Source organism: Stegodyphus dumicola, chromosome X1 (assembly GCF_044657685.1).
Source record: "Stegodyphus dumicola isolate Sdum_Otavi_A_Nest chromosome X1, ASM4465768v1".
NCBI lineage: Eukaryota > Metazoa > Arthropoda > Arachnida > Araneae > Eresidae > Stegodyphus > Stegodyphus dumicola.
In genome coordinates, this window is record NC_140780.1 from 231,330,408 (window position 1) to 231,351,806 (window position 21,399).

The window sequence follows — 21,399 nt, forward strand, 5'->3', positions numbered from 1 at the left end:
AAATTCAACATTTACATTAAATTGCTTTGAGTTAAAAAAATTATTTAAGTAGTTTTAACTGTACCGATATCAATGTCAATTTCCAATAGTTTCTAGAATCTCCTGAATAAAACAAGTTAAATTCCTGTATAATTTTCGGTTAAATTTTTGTTAATATTATAATGCAAGATTTATAATTAGTTATCAGATTTTTAAATGTGGTCTACTTTTAGATATTACATCAGTTTTGTGTATATTTATTCAGATAAAAAAGTGCTTAGTTTTGGTTTTATGTAATTACGGCAAAACCTCGAGGGCTATCTGCCTAAAGAGAGAGTTGCCTCCGTGGAGGATATTCTAAGGAAAACTAGTTCGTATACACGTAACACATGAGGAAAACCACGAAAACGTCCATGCAACCAGCCCGTTCGCGGGATTCCAACCTTGGACCGAACTTCTAGTGTCCAGCGATTTTACCGGCCGCTGGTGGGATCGATTTAAAAAGGGTATAAATATATATGTACTGCAATTTATTTCACTGCATCTGTTAATATATTTATGCAGTTATATATAAATATATTTAAAACAGATTTTCTGTGCCTTAAACTTCTGTGCTTGTGGAAGTTACCAAGGATATATCTGTAATGACGCCCGTGCGTCCAGCCCGTTCGCGGGATTCGAACATCGGACCACACTACCAGTGTTCGGAGATTTTACCGCTCGGCCACTAGTGGGATCGACTTAAAAAGGGCTTAAATAGGAATATGTACTGCAATTTTCTTTCACTGCATATATTAAGATCGCTGCAATATTTCTACCTGTTATTTCCTATATTTTTGCAGCATTATGCGCAAAAAATTTTTAAGACGAAATAGGTCTTACGTCTTATTACTAGTTAGCTTCACAATTTCTGTTTTGATTATAATACATTTATATATACATATAGTTATTTCTTTAAACCAGGTTTTGTATGCCTTAATTTTTTATGCTTTTGGAATTACGAGAAATATGTTGGTAATGACAGATATATTGGTTATCAGAGATATGTTGGTAATGCAACAAACCCGTTCGCAGTATTTGGACCTCGGACCGAACTACCAGTGTTCAGCGATTTTACCACACGGTCACTGGTGGGATCGATTTAAAAAGGGTATAAATAGGAATATGTATTGCAATTTCCTTTCACTGCATATGTTAAAATATGTATATATGTGTGTGTGCAAGATAATATGTTTTATGACTTAACCTATAGTTATTTAATTTTTTTAAATTTTTCTTCCTATTACTTTTGTTAAAAGTTTGTTATATTTTTACTCACTGCTTATTGGTATCTACGATACATAGTATATTTGTAGCTACGTGATAGGTATAATTCCTGAATAAATAAATTATTGATATAATCATGGGTTGCTAAAAATTAAATTTTTTTTATTCAAATTCATTAGGAATATTAAACACGCGTACGCGGTGCTATATTTCAATGTCTTGACTTATGACGTTGTTGCATAACCTTTTAGACAAAATAATGTATTTTAATCATAAAATTCCTGTTAACAAATAGTTTACAAACATGTAACCTTTTAGAAAATTTCCATTTTGCAAAAGATCATACGTAAAATTATGTTTACGTTTCTTCACATACCTGAAGTTTTGAAAAGGCCATTTCTTTCTGCGTTTAAAATATCCATTAACGTTCCCCATTTCTTTTTTCCATACTCTTTACTAAATCCAGCAGCGTATTTTTCGAAAAATTTCACCATTTACTCGAACTCGATTTTTTTTCCTACCGCCATCCTCAGTAATAAGCACGTGCGAAACAGGCCCTTTGACAAAAAACTACCCCCTTCCCCTGAGCCTGGAGCAATATAGAGGTGAGATAGACTGGTTGCTATGCAATAAACGTCACTTCCGCACGAAATTTCCACTTCACTTTCCGCTGACGGAATTTGAAGGGTCCAGACTCGCTCTCCCTTCTGCTGTCGAGTGGAAAGAGAATCCCGACTGGTTTTCCGATATCGATCTCAACCGGTGTCCAGACTACACCCCAATACTTTTTTTCTTAATGTTATAAAGTATTTTCTCCCTCCTTTCTGCATGCCTTCGTGATGTAATGTAGCGCATTCGGCGTATATTCGAGAGGTTCGAGTCCCGGCTAGCTCATTTTTATGTGTCTCCTCCACAAATAACCTAATGTTCTACAGTGGTGTCCGAAATAAATAAAAGGGGAATGGATGACCACCATCACCATCAGGATTTGTCAATTGGGTCTCCTAATCTCCAGTCGTCCTTTAAAAGGCGGAGTATATAAGGTATTTTCTAACTTCTCACGGGATCCTTCGTGGTGTAATGGTAGCTAGCACCCTCAGAGCGTATTCGAGAGGTCCAGGTTCGAATCCCGGCCAGGGCATTGCTCATTTTTTACGTCCTTAGACTCAAAAAAGCCTAATCATTCTACAAATTGTCTTTCTGAAAACAATATCTGATTTCACATATAACATTTTACAAAAGGTATTTAAAGATAATTTAATCACTTATTCTTTAAATTTTGCTAAAAAAGTGTATTTAATGTTTTTCTCTTCAAGATTAGATTACTTCTTATCTTTCTTGTAAAATATTTATAAACAAATAAAGATCATATATTTGAGATCGTTTGATATTTAAACCATATATTTATTTATTTTGAAGCATCTTAAAAAATTTGATGCGGGCACCATATGATTTCCTTGTACGCCAAATAAATTAAACTCAAATTTTGCTAAACTTCATTTAAACCTATTTCGTTTGAAAATGAGATATGATCTTCCATTTCAAAATGACCCTTTGGCACTGCAGATTGCAATAAAAAAGGGAGGTGTACAATTAAATGTTATACCAATCCCATACAGAAACTTTGAACATTCTACGGTTAACCGTTTTTGAGTTATGCGATATACATGCATACATACGTACGGATATACGTCGCGCTAAAACTAGTAATAAGTCCCAAATACAAAATTTCAACATTTTATGTTGAAGTTATGCGACATACGTACGTGTAAACGTCATGATGGAACTAATCAAAATGGAAATATGCTTTGAAATATGAAAATCGAAATTTTTCGCGATTACAATACTTTATTTATTTCTCAGAAGTCAAAACGGTGTCATAAATAACTACCTACTAATAAAAATATGATGCAATCTAAAGAATTATTTAAATCCAATACTTTAAACTGGAATACAATTAAAATATTTGAAAATTAAGTATAAACATAATATTAAAAAAACGTTGCGAATAATTTGTATTCGAAGAATGGGAACAGGAGAGAAAAAAACTCTCACAAATTCCCTTCGGATATTAAAAGGTATTTTCTCAGAAAATAAAGATAAAAAAATGCAAGATTAATTTTTCACATTATCGAAACAATTTCTTAAAGAAAATGGAAATTTAAAGCATTTTACGTAGTTTCTTTTACTGATGTACATTGACTAACTTTCTGTATTCGGCACATATCTTGATTGAGGTACGATTAATATGCAGCATATGTGTTACTATGCAAACTATAACGTAGCCAAATAGGAGATAAAATAGCATTTTAGCCACCAATCCTGTGACGAAGATACCGTATGAAGAAAAACTATTTTCAGCCGCTAAATTCAACGGAGGGGAGAATTAGCTTAATTATATCCACGTGGTAAGGGGGGCCCGCTTTTGAAGTAGTTTGAGTCAAAATACTTGCCGTTTTTGCTACAGACCAGATGAGTACACACGATTATTTTTAATGCGTTTTCCTAAAATAGCCGTAACGCTCGGGGGGTTAATGTAAAAAGCAAATACAAAATAACGCTTCACGCTATCAAAATTGCTCATCTTCTTAAATATCAACTAAATAATATTTCAACTAAAACACATAATGTAAACAAGAGTTTGCCCGATGCCCCAAAAAATTCAAAATTAACAATGAAAAATATGCCGCATCATTCATAGAAACCGCATCATTCGTATTCGAATAAACCACATAGTGCGACAGATGCGAGTAACGAACAGATGCGCGTAACGAAATGAATTTGTGAGTACCGAATCGGTACTTCGAGTCAACTGATGTACCCGTTACTCAGTAAAGAATACATGCGGTTTGCTCCACCTCTATTCAATATACTCCGTGGTCAAGGTCCGTAGAAATAAAAGGTTAGCTCACTTGGGGTAAACAAACGAAAATGCGTTCTCGTTGTCTATTGGCTGTGACGTCACTGAAGTTTTCTCTCCTCAGATCAACATAGATTTTTACATTGATTTAAGCTGAATGTAAGTTTGTGCGCGACTGTAGAAACTCATTTGTTTTTTTTTCCGCTCAAATATAATTAAATTTATGTAGTATAATGGTTGGTAAACACTGCGCGATTGCATTATGCACCAATAATGCAGGCAAAATAAAAAATAATCAGCAAAATGTATTATTTCATAGGTATAGAAACTTATAGTGTTTTTTGATTTGATGCAAGTTATTTTGAATTTTCGGGTTACTTAAATTAATTTATTCATTAATATATATATAGAAACTTTTATGCATTTTATTAGGTGTATTTAAATGCCAACGGTTTTGAATATTGTTGTGAATTGTGACAGATGCATATAAATATGTTTAAATAGTTTTAAATTATGTGTATGGTAGCTCACTGCATTAATTAACTCGTTTTACACATGGAAAAATGGCTATGCAACCAGCCTTTTCTCAGGAATTGAAGTCAGACCACCAGTGTTCAGCTGATGAGCCTTCTCAATTACTTAGAATTTGAGCCTATTGTACTGTTAATATGGTACATGCCAGAAATACAATATCATTAATACACGGGGTACATGTAAGCAATAAGAAGGACTAACAACACCGCAGAGTACAGAAAGCAACATATTAGAAGTCCACAATACATTTGGCGAGCAAATTAAGTTGTATTATTATACTTAAGGCTATCAGTTCTGGATAATTTAGTTACAGTAATTTTGCAAAGATAGTAAAGCAGTTCCTTCAGCAATATTAATTTTCTAATTATTAAGGCTTTTTTCTTTCATATTATTTGAAAACAGAGTAATACACAGTATGCATTTAAATGCAATCAAAATTTAGGAAATGTATGATTTAAGAATATAGAAACGTTTAAAAAACAAATATGCTAAAATTCTTGTAAAATATAAAATTTCATTTTCTATCTGTACTTATAATTTGTTATGATTTGTATTATGAATGAATAATATAACTTAAGCAAATATTTTATTTATTATAGTTTTAAAATTTGCATTCCATTACTATACAGTGCACCATGATATATTTCATACAAAATTTCATTTATAAAATTAAGATCCATATTTACTAGGATTTTGTTGAATGTAGTGTTTAAAATTTAGTACAAATTTTGACTTTTGCATTTAATTATATAAATTTACCTGCAGAATTATATTTTGCTAGTATCTACGAATGTAATCTTTATGTCTGTGGGGATATTGTACACAGGTCATCATATTAAATAAACATCCACCCTTTTTCCACGTGTTCACAGAAAGTACGATGACAGTCAAATGACGTTAAGATAAACTGCATAACGTTTTTATGAGTGCATTTATCTGTGTATGAATAATATTTTTCCACAACTAAACTGATAACTCTAATTTTTTTAATTCATATTATTATATAAACATATTTCTTTTTTGATACCAAAACAAACACATACAGCATTCAGTCCTATTAATATCTGCCCACCAGCGGCCGAGCGGTAAAGTCGCTAAACACTGGTAGTTCGGTCCGAGGTTCGAATCCCGCGAAGGGGCTGGCTGCATGGGCGTCTTCGTGGTTTTCCCCATGTGTAACGAGTATACGAGCCAGTTTCCCTTAGAAAGTCCTCCACGAAGGCATCCCTCCCTTCAGGCGCATAGCCCTCGAGGCTTTGCCATAATCACACACACCACACCATCTATTAATATCTAGGATTTACTTCTCTGAAATAAAAAATGAGGATGACAATCCAGAAAATGACTACATGTTTCATTTCGCTATTATTTTTATAAATTAGATATGACACATAAGTGAAATAAATATAGAAACCTAAAATATAAAATTCTAAATATACAATATTAATAACAAAACATAATAGAGGATATGCAACTATTCTTTTAATATTTTTTACTCATTTTTTATATAAAAAGTTAACATCTTCTATCTGAATACTTTTGGAAATTTTTATTTTTTATTTTTGCTAAAAAGTAAAATTCAAAGAATTAAGATTTAAATTAAAATTAAGTCTCAATTTTTATATAGAATTACATAATGCAGCTGCTGATTTTAAATATTCTGCTGATTAAGTATTACACTTCTTTTCAGTTATAGCTTGAATAGTTCATTTGTTTATGTTTCTTGTTGCTGCTTTACATCAAGAAATTACAAACAAGTTTTAGAATCTAGAGACTTATAATTTTATGCAATTTTTTTTTATTCTATTAAAATTAATCATATATTACAGGAAAAGCTCATGCGAGTTCATCTGAAAAAAAAAAAAAAAAAAAAAAAAAAAGCCACAAGTAAATTAAGATTTCTAAATGAAACAAGTACTGCAGAAACGATTGGACCGAAAGTAGGCTTTAGCAAAAAATTAATTTAAATTTCAGCCAAATTAGATTCCAAACATTAGGGGGCAAGCTTGTACAGCTTTATAGAATAAATATTCTTAATTTGAATTTCTTCTATACCGCTACACTCAGGGCTTAATTTCTAAAATTAGAAGTGCCGGAACTCTATGGAAGACCATTAGTAAAGAGGAACAAGAGTAAATAAATAAATAAAAGGACTATTAAACTAAGATTTCTAAATGAAGCAAGTACTGCAGAAACAATTGGACCGAAAGTAGGCTTTAGCAAAAAATTAATTTAAATTTCAGCCAAATTAGATTCCAAACATTAGGGACAAGTTTGTACAGCTTTATAGAATAAATATTCTTAATTTAAATTTCTTCTATATCGCTACACTCAGGGCTAAATTTCTAAAATTAGAAGTGCCGGAACCCTATGGAAGACCGTTAGTAAAGAGGAACAAGAGTAAATAAATAAATAAAATGACTATTAAAATCATTTATCATTTAAAAATTAAATAGTTAATTATTATCAAATTAATAAATAATTATTTAATTAATATCAGCAATTAATATTTATTAATTATTATCTAACCATTAATTAATAATTGATTATTATTTATTAAAATAATTCAATAAAATGTAAAGAGGTAAATTAACATTTAATAAGCGATTTTTAATATAATTTTATTGCTGCTAAAAATAAAATTTTTGAGATTAAATTTCTACTGAATTTGTAGTTCCGTTAATCACATGAAAGAAGTGCCGGAGCCTTCTTATGTAGGGCTCCGATGCGCTCCGGCTAGAATTATCATTTATCCCATGAACTGAAAAGTACCGGAGCCGGCACAATTTAAGCTCTGACTACACTGCATATTTTCCAGTTCTTGTGAAATGTAGGTTTTCAATCTGTTGAAGCTAAAATGAGTAACGGTATAAACAGCTGAATCTTGAATAGCAAATTCTGTAAGGACGTTTGGAAGATTTTTGATGAAACAATAAATTACTGAGGGAACTTTTCGTAATTAAAACTTATTCTATACAGTAAACAATATTTTAAGTAGTTAAGTTTCAACTCCAAATATTAGAATTTTTACTTTTCCGATGAAAAACAGAAAATGTTTCAAAAGGAAATACGAAACTACTATTAGGAGATGCTACAGCGAACTTCAGTGACGTCACAGCCGAACGAGTCGCTGGCTTTTCGTTTGTTTACTCCAAGTGAGCTAACTTGTTCTTTCTACGGACCTTGCTCCGTGGTAGCGAAAGACAAGTTCTACTTTGACTATGCAAGTTATTTAAATGTAGGCATAAGTTTGATATGAACCGTGAAGAGTGCAGCAGGTAATAGTTTCGATATTTTCCTTCTTTATTTACATTATTTATAATTTTTGTAACAGGAAGTTGTGTTGAATTAACTGTATTCATAATATTTCGATGCGTAACCTATTGTATCTCCTGACTTAAATTCCTTCTTTTCAATTTCTTGTCTAGTTTGACAGTAAACATCGAGAGACTGCGGAATAAATGTGAATTGTATTAATGCATATCACATAACATTCAATTTAACAATAATTTCATGTATCTATTCCTTTTATTTCATATCGCTCATTTTTACATTTGTAAGATGCATTCATGATCTGTCTGAGTTGTGTTGACACTTTTGTCTTTGTGTTGACACTTTGAGTGAAGTCAAGTTTGAATCTTAAAGTAATTGTATATTGATGAGGTCTATAATTATTGAAGCAACGTTTGGGTAATTGTGAGAAGTTATTCTTTGTGCTCATCTAAAAATATACATTCTTGCAATTTTTTTAACGATTCTAATTAAATATATTTTTAGGGCATTATGAACATTATCAGTAATTATATTTATTTAGGAGCATCTTGCATAACAGAAATTAAGATTAGTAATATCATTATCTTTTACCGAACAACTTTTTAATTGAACTGCAGTAGGGTATGTAATTTGTATGCAACCGAACTCCATTACATGCACATTTTTTGGTTTCTGAATGTAGGCCATATTTTTCATTTTGCAAACTCTATGTAGAAATTAAAAGCTTCATTTGGCTGAATATTAACACAATGAATAAAAAATGATTTCACCAGCAGTGTAGATTTTATTTTTCTACACGTGTTTTGCACTAGTGCACTAAATTCAAGTAAAATTCCATTCAAAATGTTTCAAAATGTTACTGAGTTGTTTCTTCCTTATTGCTTTTTGTATTAAATATTATGATTGTGATGTATATGCAAAAGGCATATTAAAAGCAAGTTCAAGCTGTATTATTAAAGTGTGTATTTAAAAACTATGCAGTTTGTTGCACAGTTTTTATTATAGCGTATTAGCCATAAATTTTTTAGCATATTAGCCTTATCCAGAAAAGATGAGTGAGAAAGAAAGGAATGCAGTTTTTATAATATGCAGTTTGTAGTTAGTATTTCAAGGAATATTTGGAAGAAATAAATATATTACAAATATATACATATTAAATGAGCACGAAAATAAAATGATTATATTAAATGAGCACGAAAATAAAATGATTATATTAAATGAGCACGAAAATAAAATGATTATATTAAATGAGCACAAAAATGAAAAAGTTAATGTGGTCAAAGTGTTTTTATGAAAATAAAAAGAATGCTAGAAACTGTACAGATTAGAATTGAATGGGAAGGTATCAGCTTAAAAACAAAGGAGATTTTGAGCTATTGGCTGTAGGAATAGCTACTTCATGCATGTTTGACCAATCTGACTACAGTCCCTGTTTCATGTTATTATATCCATCAAGCAGAATCTGAGGAGGAAAAAAATGCTTTCAGATATGAATATTAATTCATAATCTCAAAACAAATTGAGAAGTGATTTATTATTTCAAGTGATGGCCAGTTTTGGGATGTTTAAAATTTGTTTCACCTACTGAGTTTGTGAGTCAGAAAATGTTAGTTTCTAATTAATGAGAACCATTTATTTGGAGAATTAAAATATGTTACACTTTCTTAATTTCTAAAAAAAGTTAATTATTAATTAAATGTTTTAGTTATTGTAAGCTGAAATTTTGTGTGACAGATGCGATATTTTCATAATAAAAGTATGTGGTTGGGGATACTGATCAGTTACCCAAGTATTTTCTAATGGTACAATATATTTAAGAAATTAATAAATGTGTATGATATATATTTTATGTTTCATTTGTTTAATTTAGTGTATAATTTACTGTGGCCTGTCATGTCCCTCCATTTGTTTGAGCCGGGAGTCTTTTAAGAAACATGGAGTTTTATTGAATTTAGGTGTTGATCTTTACATTATGGTAACTTGGCGTTTTTTTGGCGAAAATTTGGCGACCAACTCTCCTACAGCAACCCTCTATTTTTTTTTCCCCGCCGCCATTTTGTCTTCACGAAGTAAAGACATGTTTCTTTTCTTTTTATCTACTGAACACTTTTTCCAACAATCTACTAGCCGAATTACACTTATGCTAGAAATTTTATCTAACAAAACTGCTTAATCATGACAAATATTCACTGCAAAATTGGGAAAAAGTGCACAATACCATACTCCTTACGCGTTTTTCAAAATAACACATACACATAAACCATGTACACGCCGACTTATTTTTACTTAAAAAAACATCCCAGAATTGCACAAAAATGGCATTGCGCACACTCTTCACTATATCCATGTACACTGCTTTTATCTCATAAATTAGAAAAATTTCACGAAAATACATGACAATTTTCTCAATCTTTAAAGCCGGTAAAAAGAACATATATGAAATTACCTGATCGCGGAAAAGTATTTACCCTTTCCAAATATGAACATTTCCACATATAAAATAAATAAAATATTCAAAAACTTTTACCTCTAAATCATCTATTACATTATACACGTCACCAACAAATTCATACCGCAAGCATTACAAATACTTAGTATCAAATATTTAAATTATTTCCATGCACGTTTACTTCAACTTAAACGTATACCAAATTCCTACAAACATAAAATTCACAAAATAACTATCATTTAATTAAAATATAATTAAATTCAAAAACACTACTTAAAATATAAATGAACACATACATTAAATTAATACATACATAAATACCCATTTCGAATTCACTTTAGTTACGGACATGGGATCCAAAAATTCACGAACACTGTTTCACACAACACAGAATAAAGCCAAATACAAAATTTCCAGATTTTTTCCCGATTTCCCTCCTTTTCCAATTAAAGAACCGTAATTCGTCCATTAATATCACGTGACATATCCCATGATCTCTCATTTCCCTCACACAAATTAATGCGTAATCGGAACTGAGTACTGCTCACATTATTACCAAAGTGCCAGGTAGTAACCTTTATCGCCTCCAAAATGTCGTCAAACTACCAGTTACCATATTGTAAAGATCAAACATTTAGGTTATTGATTTTTCCCTAATTGGCTTCACAACGCGCCGTATTGTACTAAACCAATACCACTATACGATTAATAGATATGATATACGATTGTTTATTCGATTGATCTTTGATTGTTATGAATTTGATTTGTTTTGATTATTTTATTTTTTTTTTTAGTTCATTTGTCCAGCACCATAAGTTGAATCAAAGTTCAAAGTTTTAAAAAAGTATATAAAACACATAATTTTTCAGATATTCAACAATACCTACTTTTATGATATTTAACAATGGTGCCGTGAACTCGCGACTGGCACACCACTAGAATAATTTTTTTGTATATTATTTGAGTATTATTTTATATTTGATTTCTATTTTGTTTTGGAACAGCTTTAGTATTGGTTCTTTTGGCGATTTTTTTATTTGGCGACAAACTTCGGTCGCCAAGGTATACCCGGTTTTGAAGATCGGAAAAAAATGGCGGATTGTCAACAAAACCCGATCTAGACTAAATAACAATCCTAAAAAATAAGCTCTTAATCAGAATAAACAGTCTTTCTCTAATTTTCAATATTTCTAGTACTGCTATGATAAATTCTTGAAACACTACTGTAAATGAATTTATGACAATTATCATGTTATGAGTAATGAAATTTAAAAAATGTTAATATTTTTAATTACAAAATATAATGTATTAAACATTAATATTTTAAGTAGTTAGTTCATATTTATATTTTATTATATTAGTACTTAGCTAATATTTTAAATTTACAAAAGGTTAATTTTTATGTTTATGAATAATGAAATTTACAAAAGGTTAATAAATGCATTTCAAACTAGTATATGTTACTTTAGTTTCTTAGATTCTGTTATTAAAAGAAAATAAAAAAATATTTCAAAGGGAAGGAAATCAAATTCAATTATAATGGGAAAGTTTTGTACCAGTGTTAGAAATATTTTTTATGATTAAATATTGTAAATGGTAAAAATATTAAGAAATGTGTATTTTTTAATCCCTCAATTTATTACAAGTAATTTATGATTATAATTTAAAAGCTAAAATTAAATTATCATAATGAGTAAATTTTGTACCAATGGTAATAATACAACAATCATCGTAAATGATGATTTCTGTGAAAAATTCGAACAGTCATTGGAATCCACTAGTGGTGGAGTGATAGCCACTGAACAGTGGTAGTTCAGGCTGGCTATATGGGAGTTTTAGTAGTTTTCCGTAGATGTAATGTGAATCTGAGCCAGATTCTCTTAAAAAGTACTTTATGAAGGCATCCTTCTTCTGCTAGCCAGCATATGTATTTATTTTCTATTCATAATTCTCTCTTATTTTCTTATTTCTTAATTCTAAATCTTACTTCTGAAGAGAAGAAGTGTTGCATCTATAGGTAAAAAAATATGGTCAATATGTTTGCAAAATCCTGTCAGTTTTGGAAAGCATTTAAATAAACTAAATAATTTGTATGTGATGCAAACAAAAATGCATTACACTATTTCATGTACTGAATAATTAATCAGGGAACAAAGTATATTGTAACGTTCCTTTATTTTGTAACCAGAGTTATTTTATTCTTGGGATCTTTACTGTCAATTTCCTCCATCCATTTTCTCACCAGAATCCAAATGAAGTTTTTATTTTGTAAAACAAACCGTTTTTTGCCTTTTGAGGCCACATTAATAGGTTGCTAGATAAGAAAAGATTTGTAGTCTTCAGCCTTGCATTATAATTGCTGATAGTTGAATTCCATGCCAGTTAAGTTTTTAACCAACTTTGCATTAAATTGATTTGTGCAGCCTTTGGGCTACAAATTTATTTGAATAAATTTTACATTTGAACTTAATTGTTATCATAAGTTATCTTGCCACAAGTGGTTGACCGAGTCGTAAGTACAAAGTGTGCCTTCTGTTCTGTACATCTAAACATTATAATAGAATAAAAGTATATCTTAACTTAATAAGAATATATCTAAACTTTATGATAATAACATTTAAAGACATTGAAATCAGTATCTAAGTGCTTGCCATGTAGTCAAATTTTTATATATAAATTGTACTCTTACTTTTATTATAGAGTTTTTATTACAAAAAATTCAGATTTCTGTTAGATAAAATGTTTAAGTAATGTATAAAATTTGCATAAAATTTAAAATAAAAAGTCGACTGTTATGTCAACATACTATTAATGAAAGTAATAATACTCAGTGAAGGTTATTCATATACAGCTGTTAGGTTGTAAGATTTACAAAATTTGAGAACTCTAAATTATAAGCAATATATTCCATAATCTAAGCAACATTATATTTTTTTATAGTCAGACAAATTATGAAAATGTTATAAAAGCAATAATGAAACCTGATTGAACCTATGAATTCATGCAATTACACATCCATATAGTTCTAATATGAGGTATACAAGTATTTTTAGACCATGGTAATTTTGATCTCCTTAGCGAAGGAAACACCAAGAGTTTACCTCATGCTACTGAAAATTTTTTTTTTTTTTCCTTGGGGGGGGGGGTGGTGTTTATAATAATATGCAGAGTTGACATATGAAAAAATGTCAAGACTCATGTGATGTAATATTAAAAGCACTAGTTTTAACTATCAAAAATTTGGCTTTTTAAAAAATATTTTAAATGTTGTGCTTTCCTAACACAAAAGTAACTTTAAGAAAAACACACAATTTATCCCTTCTGCCATCAAAGCTCTGATACCTATCAAATTCTTTAAAGTTACGTGGACAGAAATGGCGGCATGTTTGAATCTCAGTATTTAGGGTTACCAAGGTTATCATAATTTTTCATTTATCGCTCCAAAATGTCGCCAAACAAATTTCTCGCCAAAAAGGACTAATACTAAAGCTGCGCCTTTGTTTTTTATGTGTATGAATACTACATTTTTGATTATAAATGATGAAAAAAATTTTTGGGCTAATCTTTGGAATATGGTAACAGGTAGTTTGGCGACATTTTGGTAAGGCGATAAAGGTTACTAGCTAGGACTTTAGCAGTGTACATGGATATAGTCGAGAGTGTGCGCAATGCCATTTTTGTGCAATTCTGGGATATTTTTTTTTAAGTGAAAATAGGTCGACGTGTACATGGTTACCGTGTATGTCCAATTCTTAAAAACGTGGCAAGCAGTTTGCGATTCTGCACTTTCTCACAATTTCGCACCTAATCTTCGTCAGGATTAAGCACTTTTGTTCCATAAAAGTTCTGGCATAAGCGTAATTCGGCTAGCAGATTGTTGGAAAAAAATGTTGGGGGGGGGGGAAAACATGCCTTTACTTCGTGAAAACGAAATGGCGTCCAAACAAAAGCTAGCAGGTTGCTGTAGCAGGGTTGGTCGTCAAATTTTCGCCAAAAAATCACCAAGTTACCATAATCCAAAGATTAACCTTTTTTTGTGCTCTTTGATCCATCTATCATTTAGTTTAAAGTTTCGGTGAGAATAGCATTTGTGTTAATGAGTTGATTTTGCTATTGCATTTTAAATAATTGCTTTGTAGATTTCTAATTTTAATTAATTGATTTAGTGTCAGAGCAGTATATTTTTGTGTTCTAGAAATAGTAATTTTTTTAAACTTCTTGAAGTGTGTTAATAGATTTTATGAAATTTGTGCCTAATAAATAGAATTGAGTTAAAATTTTGATTTTGAATTTTTTGGGGGGATAATTCTGAAATGCTTGTTTCTTAAAGTTAATTTTGGTTAGATTTGTAAAGTTCGCGGGACCAGTGATAGTTTACTTGGGGATTGATTGATTGATTTTTTTTTTTTTTTTTTTTTTTTTTTTTAAGTTAATTTTCAGTCAGAGTAAAGTTTCTTGTTTAGCTTTTCTGAGTTTGAGTAATTAATTTTCTACCTAGTTGTGAGTTTTGTGAACATTTATTGCTGTCTAAGAAATGTGCAAAAACAGTAGAATGCTGAGTTTTGTGTGTTACAGCAATTGTGAGTTGTGAATTTTGAAAAAAAAAAAAAAAAAAAAAAAAAAAATTTTTTTTTGGAAAGGTAGAGCTGGTTTTGTTTGGAATTTTTGAAATGTAGTTAAAAGCTATTATTCTTGCTCCTTACTCATAGTTTTGGCTTTTCAAGTAGTTTTAATGGTAATTTCATAGTGAGTTTACTAGTGAGTGGTCTAACATTTGTTTAATGGTGATATAAAATTTTATTTGGGCTTTGTCAATTTTTGAGCTTCAATATTTTTATTGCTTTGGTTTTGAATTTAAATTTTTTCTTTCTTTGGTTGAACTTGTTGCAGTGTTGTAGTAACTTTAAAAGGGGATGTGAAATGTGTTTTGGAAATTTTAAACTTTTATACTAGTGGAAGTGAAATTTGTTTTGAGAAGTTAAACTTGATTTTGTGGAATTAGCAATTACTTATGTGAGTTTAGTGTTGTGGAGATTTGAGAAGAATTTTGATTTGATTTTAAGAGTAATTAACTCCACTGAGTTTTGTATTGAGTTTCTGTTTTCAAGTTGGTTGTCTTTCAAGAATTTTTTTTTCTGGTTTTCTGGTTGACACTGTGTGGTTACTGACAAATTGTGATTGCTCTTGAGGCTTAGTGTATTTCAAGGAGTTTTATTTTGAAGTGGTTTTAGAAGAAGTATAGAATTGAGATTTGTGGAATTTGAGTTTTGTGATTTTGAGATTATTTTTAGTAAACACTTCCCTCTTGTCTGCTTTTGCATTTTTGTGCCTGCAGTTTTGTCTTCTTGTGAAGTTGTCATGTTTACGATTGCTACCTAGAGTGCAATGCTTACTCTTCATCTTCATTACTTACTTTCCAGGAGCTCTAGACTTTTGAGAACTATTTTGTGTCATTCATTGTAGTTGTGCTTGATTGCAGCCTTAAGTTCGGTACATCACCTTTAACTGGACGTGGATTCCGAGTGCATTTTTAACTGGGCTGGTGGTTTGTCTAGGGAATGCATTGAATTGCAAGTATTGTTTATTAAATTGCCTTAAGGCCCTTTTCCACTGCTGGGTATGCGTTTCTCCAATCAGCAAGTGACTTCACTTTGATTGACATCTGTAGTCTGGTCGATGTGCAGTGACGGATGACATACGGATGGAGTTAAAAAATGTTCAACTTCTATCTGTATGTCTGCGGATGCGTTGGAGTCACGTGGTAAAAAAGGAGCAATCAGGTGTAGTCACCAAAAATTAATGGCGGCAGAAGTAGTGATGAACGCTCGCTTAGGGAAAGAATTGCTAAAAAATACTTATTTCTGAATTAACATTATAGCGAGAAATCTGCGTGCTGAAAAAGGCAGCAACCAGCTGAATATAGTTAAAGAAAGATAAGAAAAATAAGATAACTGCAACTACAGTACTTGTTCGCAGATAAAATCAGGCATTCAAGAAAATCAGCAGCAAAAATTATAATTCCAAGTCCATGAAATAGCAAAATTTGTCCTGACAATTATTTCCTAGTTCTGCATACTCATTTACCTTTAATGAAAATGAATGTCTGACTATATCAAACTGCTATAGCAAATTGGATATGATTAAAAGATTTGTTATTTTTTTGGTTAATCTTTGGATTATGGTAAATTGGCGATTTTTCGGCGAAAATTTGGCGACAAACTCTGGTACAGCAACCCTCTATTTTTTTTTTTCCGCCGCCATTTTGTCTTCACGAAGTAAAGATATGTTTCTTTTCTTTTTATTTACTCAACACTTTTTCCAACAATCTGCTAGCCGAATTACACTTATGCTAGAAATTTTATGGAACAAAACTGCTTAATCATGACAAATATTAACTGCAAAATTGGGAAAAAGTGCAGAATCGCAAACTCCTTGCCGTGTTCTTCAGAATCGCACATGCACAGTAACCATGTACACGTCGACTTATTTTTACTTAAAAAAAATCCAAGAATTGCACAAAAATGGCATTGCGCACACTCTTGACTTTATCCATCTACACTGCTATTTTCTCATAAATTACAAAAATTTGCACGAAAATGCAGGAAAATTTTGTGAATCTTTAAACTCGGTAAAAAGCACATATATGAAATTACCTGATCGCGAAAAAGTATGTACCCTTTCCATGGATGAACATTTCCACGTATAATATAAATAAAATATCCAAAAACTTTTACCTCTAAATTATCTATTAACGTCACCAACGAATTTATAACGCAAACATTAAAAATGGTTACAAATACTTAGTGTCAAATATTTAAATTATTTCCATGCACGATTACTTCCACTGAAACGTATACCAAATTGCTACAAACATATAATTCACAAAATAACTATCATTTAATTAAAATATAAGGTACTTTTCCGTTTTGCCGGCGCAAACGATAAAATCGCCAATAATGGTACAACTGATGCCAAACAGAATATCTTCGCTGGTAACCTTTCACGCTTCATTTTCAAAACAAGTCGCAGCCTTTTCTTATCAGATTTATTGTTTCTTTCAATACTGGCATACAATTACATAGAATGTTTACAAGATAATTAAATATTATGCCCTAAGACCATTCGCGGTAATTAAGTCAATTAGGATGCAATAACACTGCTCACAGAAGGCGAATATATAGGAAAAGCAAAGTCAACGGTTAAATTCATCAATTCTAACGAGAATGCACTAGCGAAGTAAAGCTCTGTGGTTTTACATAATTTCTGAGTAAGCTATTCGTACGAATTAAAATAATTCCTGCATTTAAACTTGTATTCCATAAGATTTAACTTGAAATTAATGTAGATAATTACTGAGAGAATTAGATTTTTGTAGCGTTTTACACTGCGGTTTTACATAATTTTTGAGTAAGCTATTCGTACGAGTTAAAGTAATTCTCGCATTTAAACTTGTATTCCAAATTAATATTTAACTTGAAATTAATGTAGATAATTAGATTTTTGTAGCGCAGTTTACTTGAATTGGGATCACGTGATACGAACCGGCGAATCAGGATGTTGAACCATGAAAGTATAGTAAATTCTTAAATTAATGTCTTTTTACAAATTTATTGTCTTTTTTTATTGGCTTTTTACAAAATTTTAAACCATATTAAAATGTCTATGCCTTCAAAATAAAAAATTCTTAGAACTAACATTCGTTAACTTTTGTTATGTGTATACTGTTGCCAACAAAGTCTGCTTGGCGAGATTTGCGCCGGCGAAACGGAAAAGTACCAAATATAATTAAACCATGTACACATCGACTTATTTTTACTTAAAAAAACATCTCAAAATTGCACAAAAATGGCATTGCGTGCACTTTTCACTATATCCATGTACACTGCTTTTTTCTCATAAATTAGAAAAATTTCACGAAAATGCATGAAAATTTTGTGACTCTTTAAATTCGGTAAAAAGGACATATATGAAATTACCTGATCGCGAAAAAGTATATACCCTTTCCAAATATGAATATTTCCACGTATAAAATAAATAAAATATCCAAAAACTTTTACCTCTAAATTATCTATTATAAATGTCACCAACGAATTTATAACGCAAACATTAAAAATGGTTGCAAATACTTAGTGTCAAATATTTAAATTATTTCCATGCACGTTTACTTCCACTGAAACGTATACCAAATTGCTACAAACATATAATTCACAAAATAACTATAATTTAATTAAAATATAATTAAATTCAAAAACACTACTCGAAATATAAATAAGCACATACATTAAATTAATAAAAATTAGCTTACAATCCTAATTACTTTAAACTAAATCATTGCTAATAACAATTTTCCAATAATACCATATTAATTTATTTACTCCTTACATTTAGAACAATGCATAAAATAATATCCTCAAATAATTAAAAATACTAACTTGCCTAATCTTCTTCAGAATCTTTATTACGTGGCGGATAAACTTTTCTTATTTCCTCCGCTAAATAAAAAGCAAAATTCTCTTTATCATAATGCTTCGGAATGGCGCTTTTTATAGCACTCCACGTGCTCTCTATTGTATTCGTATGTGCGCCTGTTTCAGGATCTTTAAAATCATACTTATGGTTCACAGCAAGATGTTGAAAACCTTCATCCTCCAGACAGACATATGACTTCCAGCAATCAGATATTACTATTGTACCAGATAGAATATACGGCTTAATAAAACTTAATAAGCAATCTTTACTTCTATCTCGCACAACCTTAAAAAAACACTTATTACTACCCCTTTCAATCCCACTAAATACCCATTTCGAATTCACTTTAGATAGGGCCATGGGATCCAAAAATTAACCAACACTGTTTCTCACAACGCAGAATGAAGCTAAATACAAAATACTATAAAGTACTGCAGATATTTTTCCACATTTCCCCCCTTTTCCGATTAAAGAACTGTAATTCGTCCATTAATGTTGCATGACATATCTCATGATCTCTCATTTCCCTCGCACAAAATAATGCATAATCGGAACTGAGTACTTCTCACATTATTCCCAAAGTCCTAGGTAGTAACCTTTATCGGGTACCAAAATGTCGCCAAACTACCTGTTGCCATATTCCAAAGATCAGCCATTTTTTTCTTTTGAAACTGGTAAAAACTAAAAATGTTAATTATAAATTAAATTTGATAGCCTTTTAAATATTCCACTGCATTGAAGAGTATGTTAAATTTGTATTTCCCTTTATAAATACAGTCAAAAGTCGTTAATTCGGACACCCATAATCCGGAATGATCTACAATCCGGACCTCAAAGCTACAAACTTTCTGCGCATGCGTCGCGTTGATGCATGTACATTGCCGTTTACGCGTGCGCGTAAGACCTTTACGGCTGTGAATATGCATGTGCGCATGCGCATAATACATTTACGCATGCGCCTTTAATGTATAACGGATAGTATAAGCTAAGCTAAAATTATCTAATTCAGTTAATGTTGCTGCGTTGTTCCTTAATCTTCGAATTGGATCCAGCTTATTATTTTTTGCAGACTGTTAGAGCAATTTTATAAAAGTAAGCTTGAACTTTCGATTATGTCAAATAGAATTTCCGATATATATTTACTAATATGTAAAGGATCTACAAAGCGAAAGTATGTTTCGAAGTCCATTAAACAGAAAGTGGAATTTCTGCAAAAAATGGATAAAGGCATAGCCTTTGATTATCTAATCATTCCGAAATATGTTTATCAATTTCATGCTACTCTGCGGGGGGAGGGAAACGACGCGCCACACAATGAATTGGAAGTTGATCTGTCAGCACTATCCTTATCTTCAGGGCAGATGTTTTTATTTTATTTGGCTTATAATTCCTTACTAAATGTAGTATTTCATCTCGATGTACTCCGTCTTTGATATGATTTAAATCAAGTTCCTCGTCATTATAATTCGCTTCCGATAGTGAAGAAAGTGACGTAGAGGTTATTGAAAACAAAAAAATTTCGATTGACAAATTAGTCGGCAGTCTCGACACAGCAATTATAGGACTTGAACAGCGGAACATTGTAACTAAACAAGAAATTATGTCTGTTTAATTGAATTAAAGAGAAAGTATTATCACGTGAAACGAAGCAACTTAAACAACTTACATTGAAAGAAATGTTTAATAAAGTAAACAAATAAATATTAAGCTTTTTCTTTTTGTAAATTTTGATACGCTTTAGATCATAATTGTTCTTTATTTCATAAATTACGGTTTCATATTTTTAATTTTATAATTTCTGCATTCCATCTTACCAGATTTAAACTGATGATCTATAATCCGGAAAAATCGATAACCCGGAATCGCCGAAGTCCCGACGAGTCCGGATTAATGATTTTTGATTGTATATCTTTTTGGCTAACATATATTTGTAAGCACATGAAATATATTTTTAGCAGCCGGTTTAACTTCAATCGGAACACCACTTTAAAAGATAATGTTTTTTGTAAAAAATGTACTAGAAGCTGAAGAACAAACTCTGGTGAATTTTTCAGACGATAGCACACTGAAATAGGACCAAAAAATTTAGTTTTAAGATTTGATTTACTTGATGTATATAAGCCAAAATATGCATACAACTCTTGTGTGATGCTAGCTTAGTGGTAAAGCTGACGGTAATAATATTTACTTTTGGGTGTTGTGAGTTGGAATCCCATACGCTTTTTGCACCCTGTCTGCAACTTTCTCAGCTTTTTGTTCCAATTTGATCTATATTTGTGTTTTATAATTTATTTCTATTATTATATGCATTAAATATATTGTTTTATTTATGCTCTTATTTATTTAAATTTCCCCCCGCAAAAAAAGTTTGAAAATTATATAATACTAATTTAAAGCATACTCTGTACATATATTTGAATTTAACAAACATTCTCTGTTCGTAAAAAGCAAATTTAAAGTTAATTAAATTTAGATGAAATTTAATGCAATTAAATAAATGAATAATTATTGCTGCGAACTAATCTACAATATTATTTAAATTCTGAGAGCATATGTAAATCAAGTGCAA

General features: G+C 30.8%; 1 protein-coding gene across 7 annotated transcripts in view; it reads left to right on the top strand.

The window, feature by feature from the left end:
• The first annotated feature begins 7,762 nt into the window (after positions 1-7,762).
• Positions 7,763-21,399, top strand: part of LOC118195404 (uncharacterized) — a 180,407-nt gene continuing 166,770 nt past the window's right edge. For 4 of the 7 annotated variants that reach the window (XM_085807066.1, XM_085807069.1, XM_085807067.1 and 1 more), the window contains exon 1: positions 7,764-7,917. In XM_085807066.1, coding sequence (XP_085663192.1) covers positions 7,895-7,917 — 23 coding nt within the window. In that variant the 5' untranslated portion in view covers positions 7,764-7,894. Of the gene's footprint in view, positions 7,918-21,399 lie in introns of all 7 variants that reach the window. The other 3 variants (XM_085807068.1, XM_085807071.1, XM_085807072.1) reach the window with 1 other exon arrangement.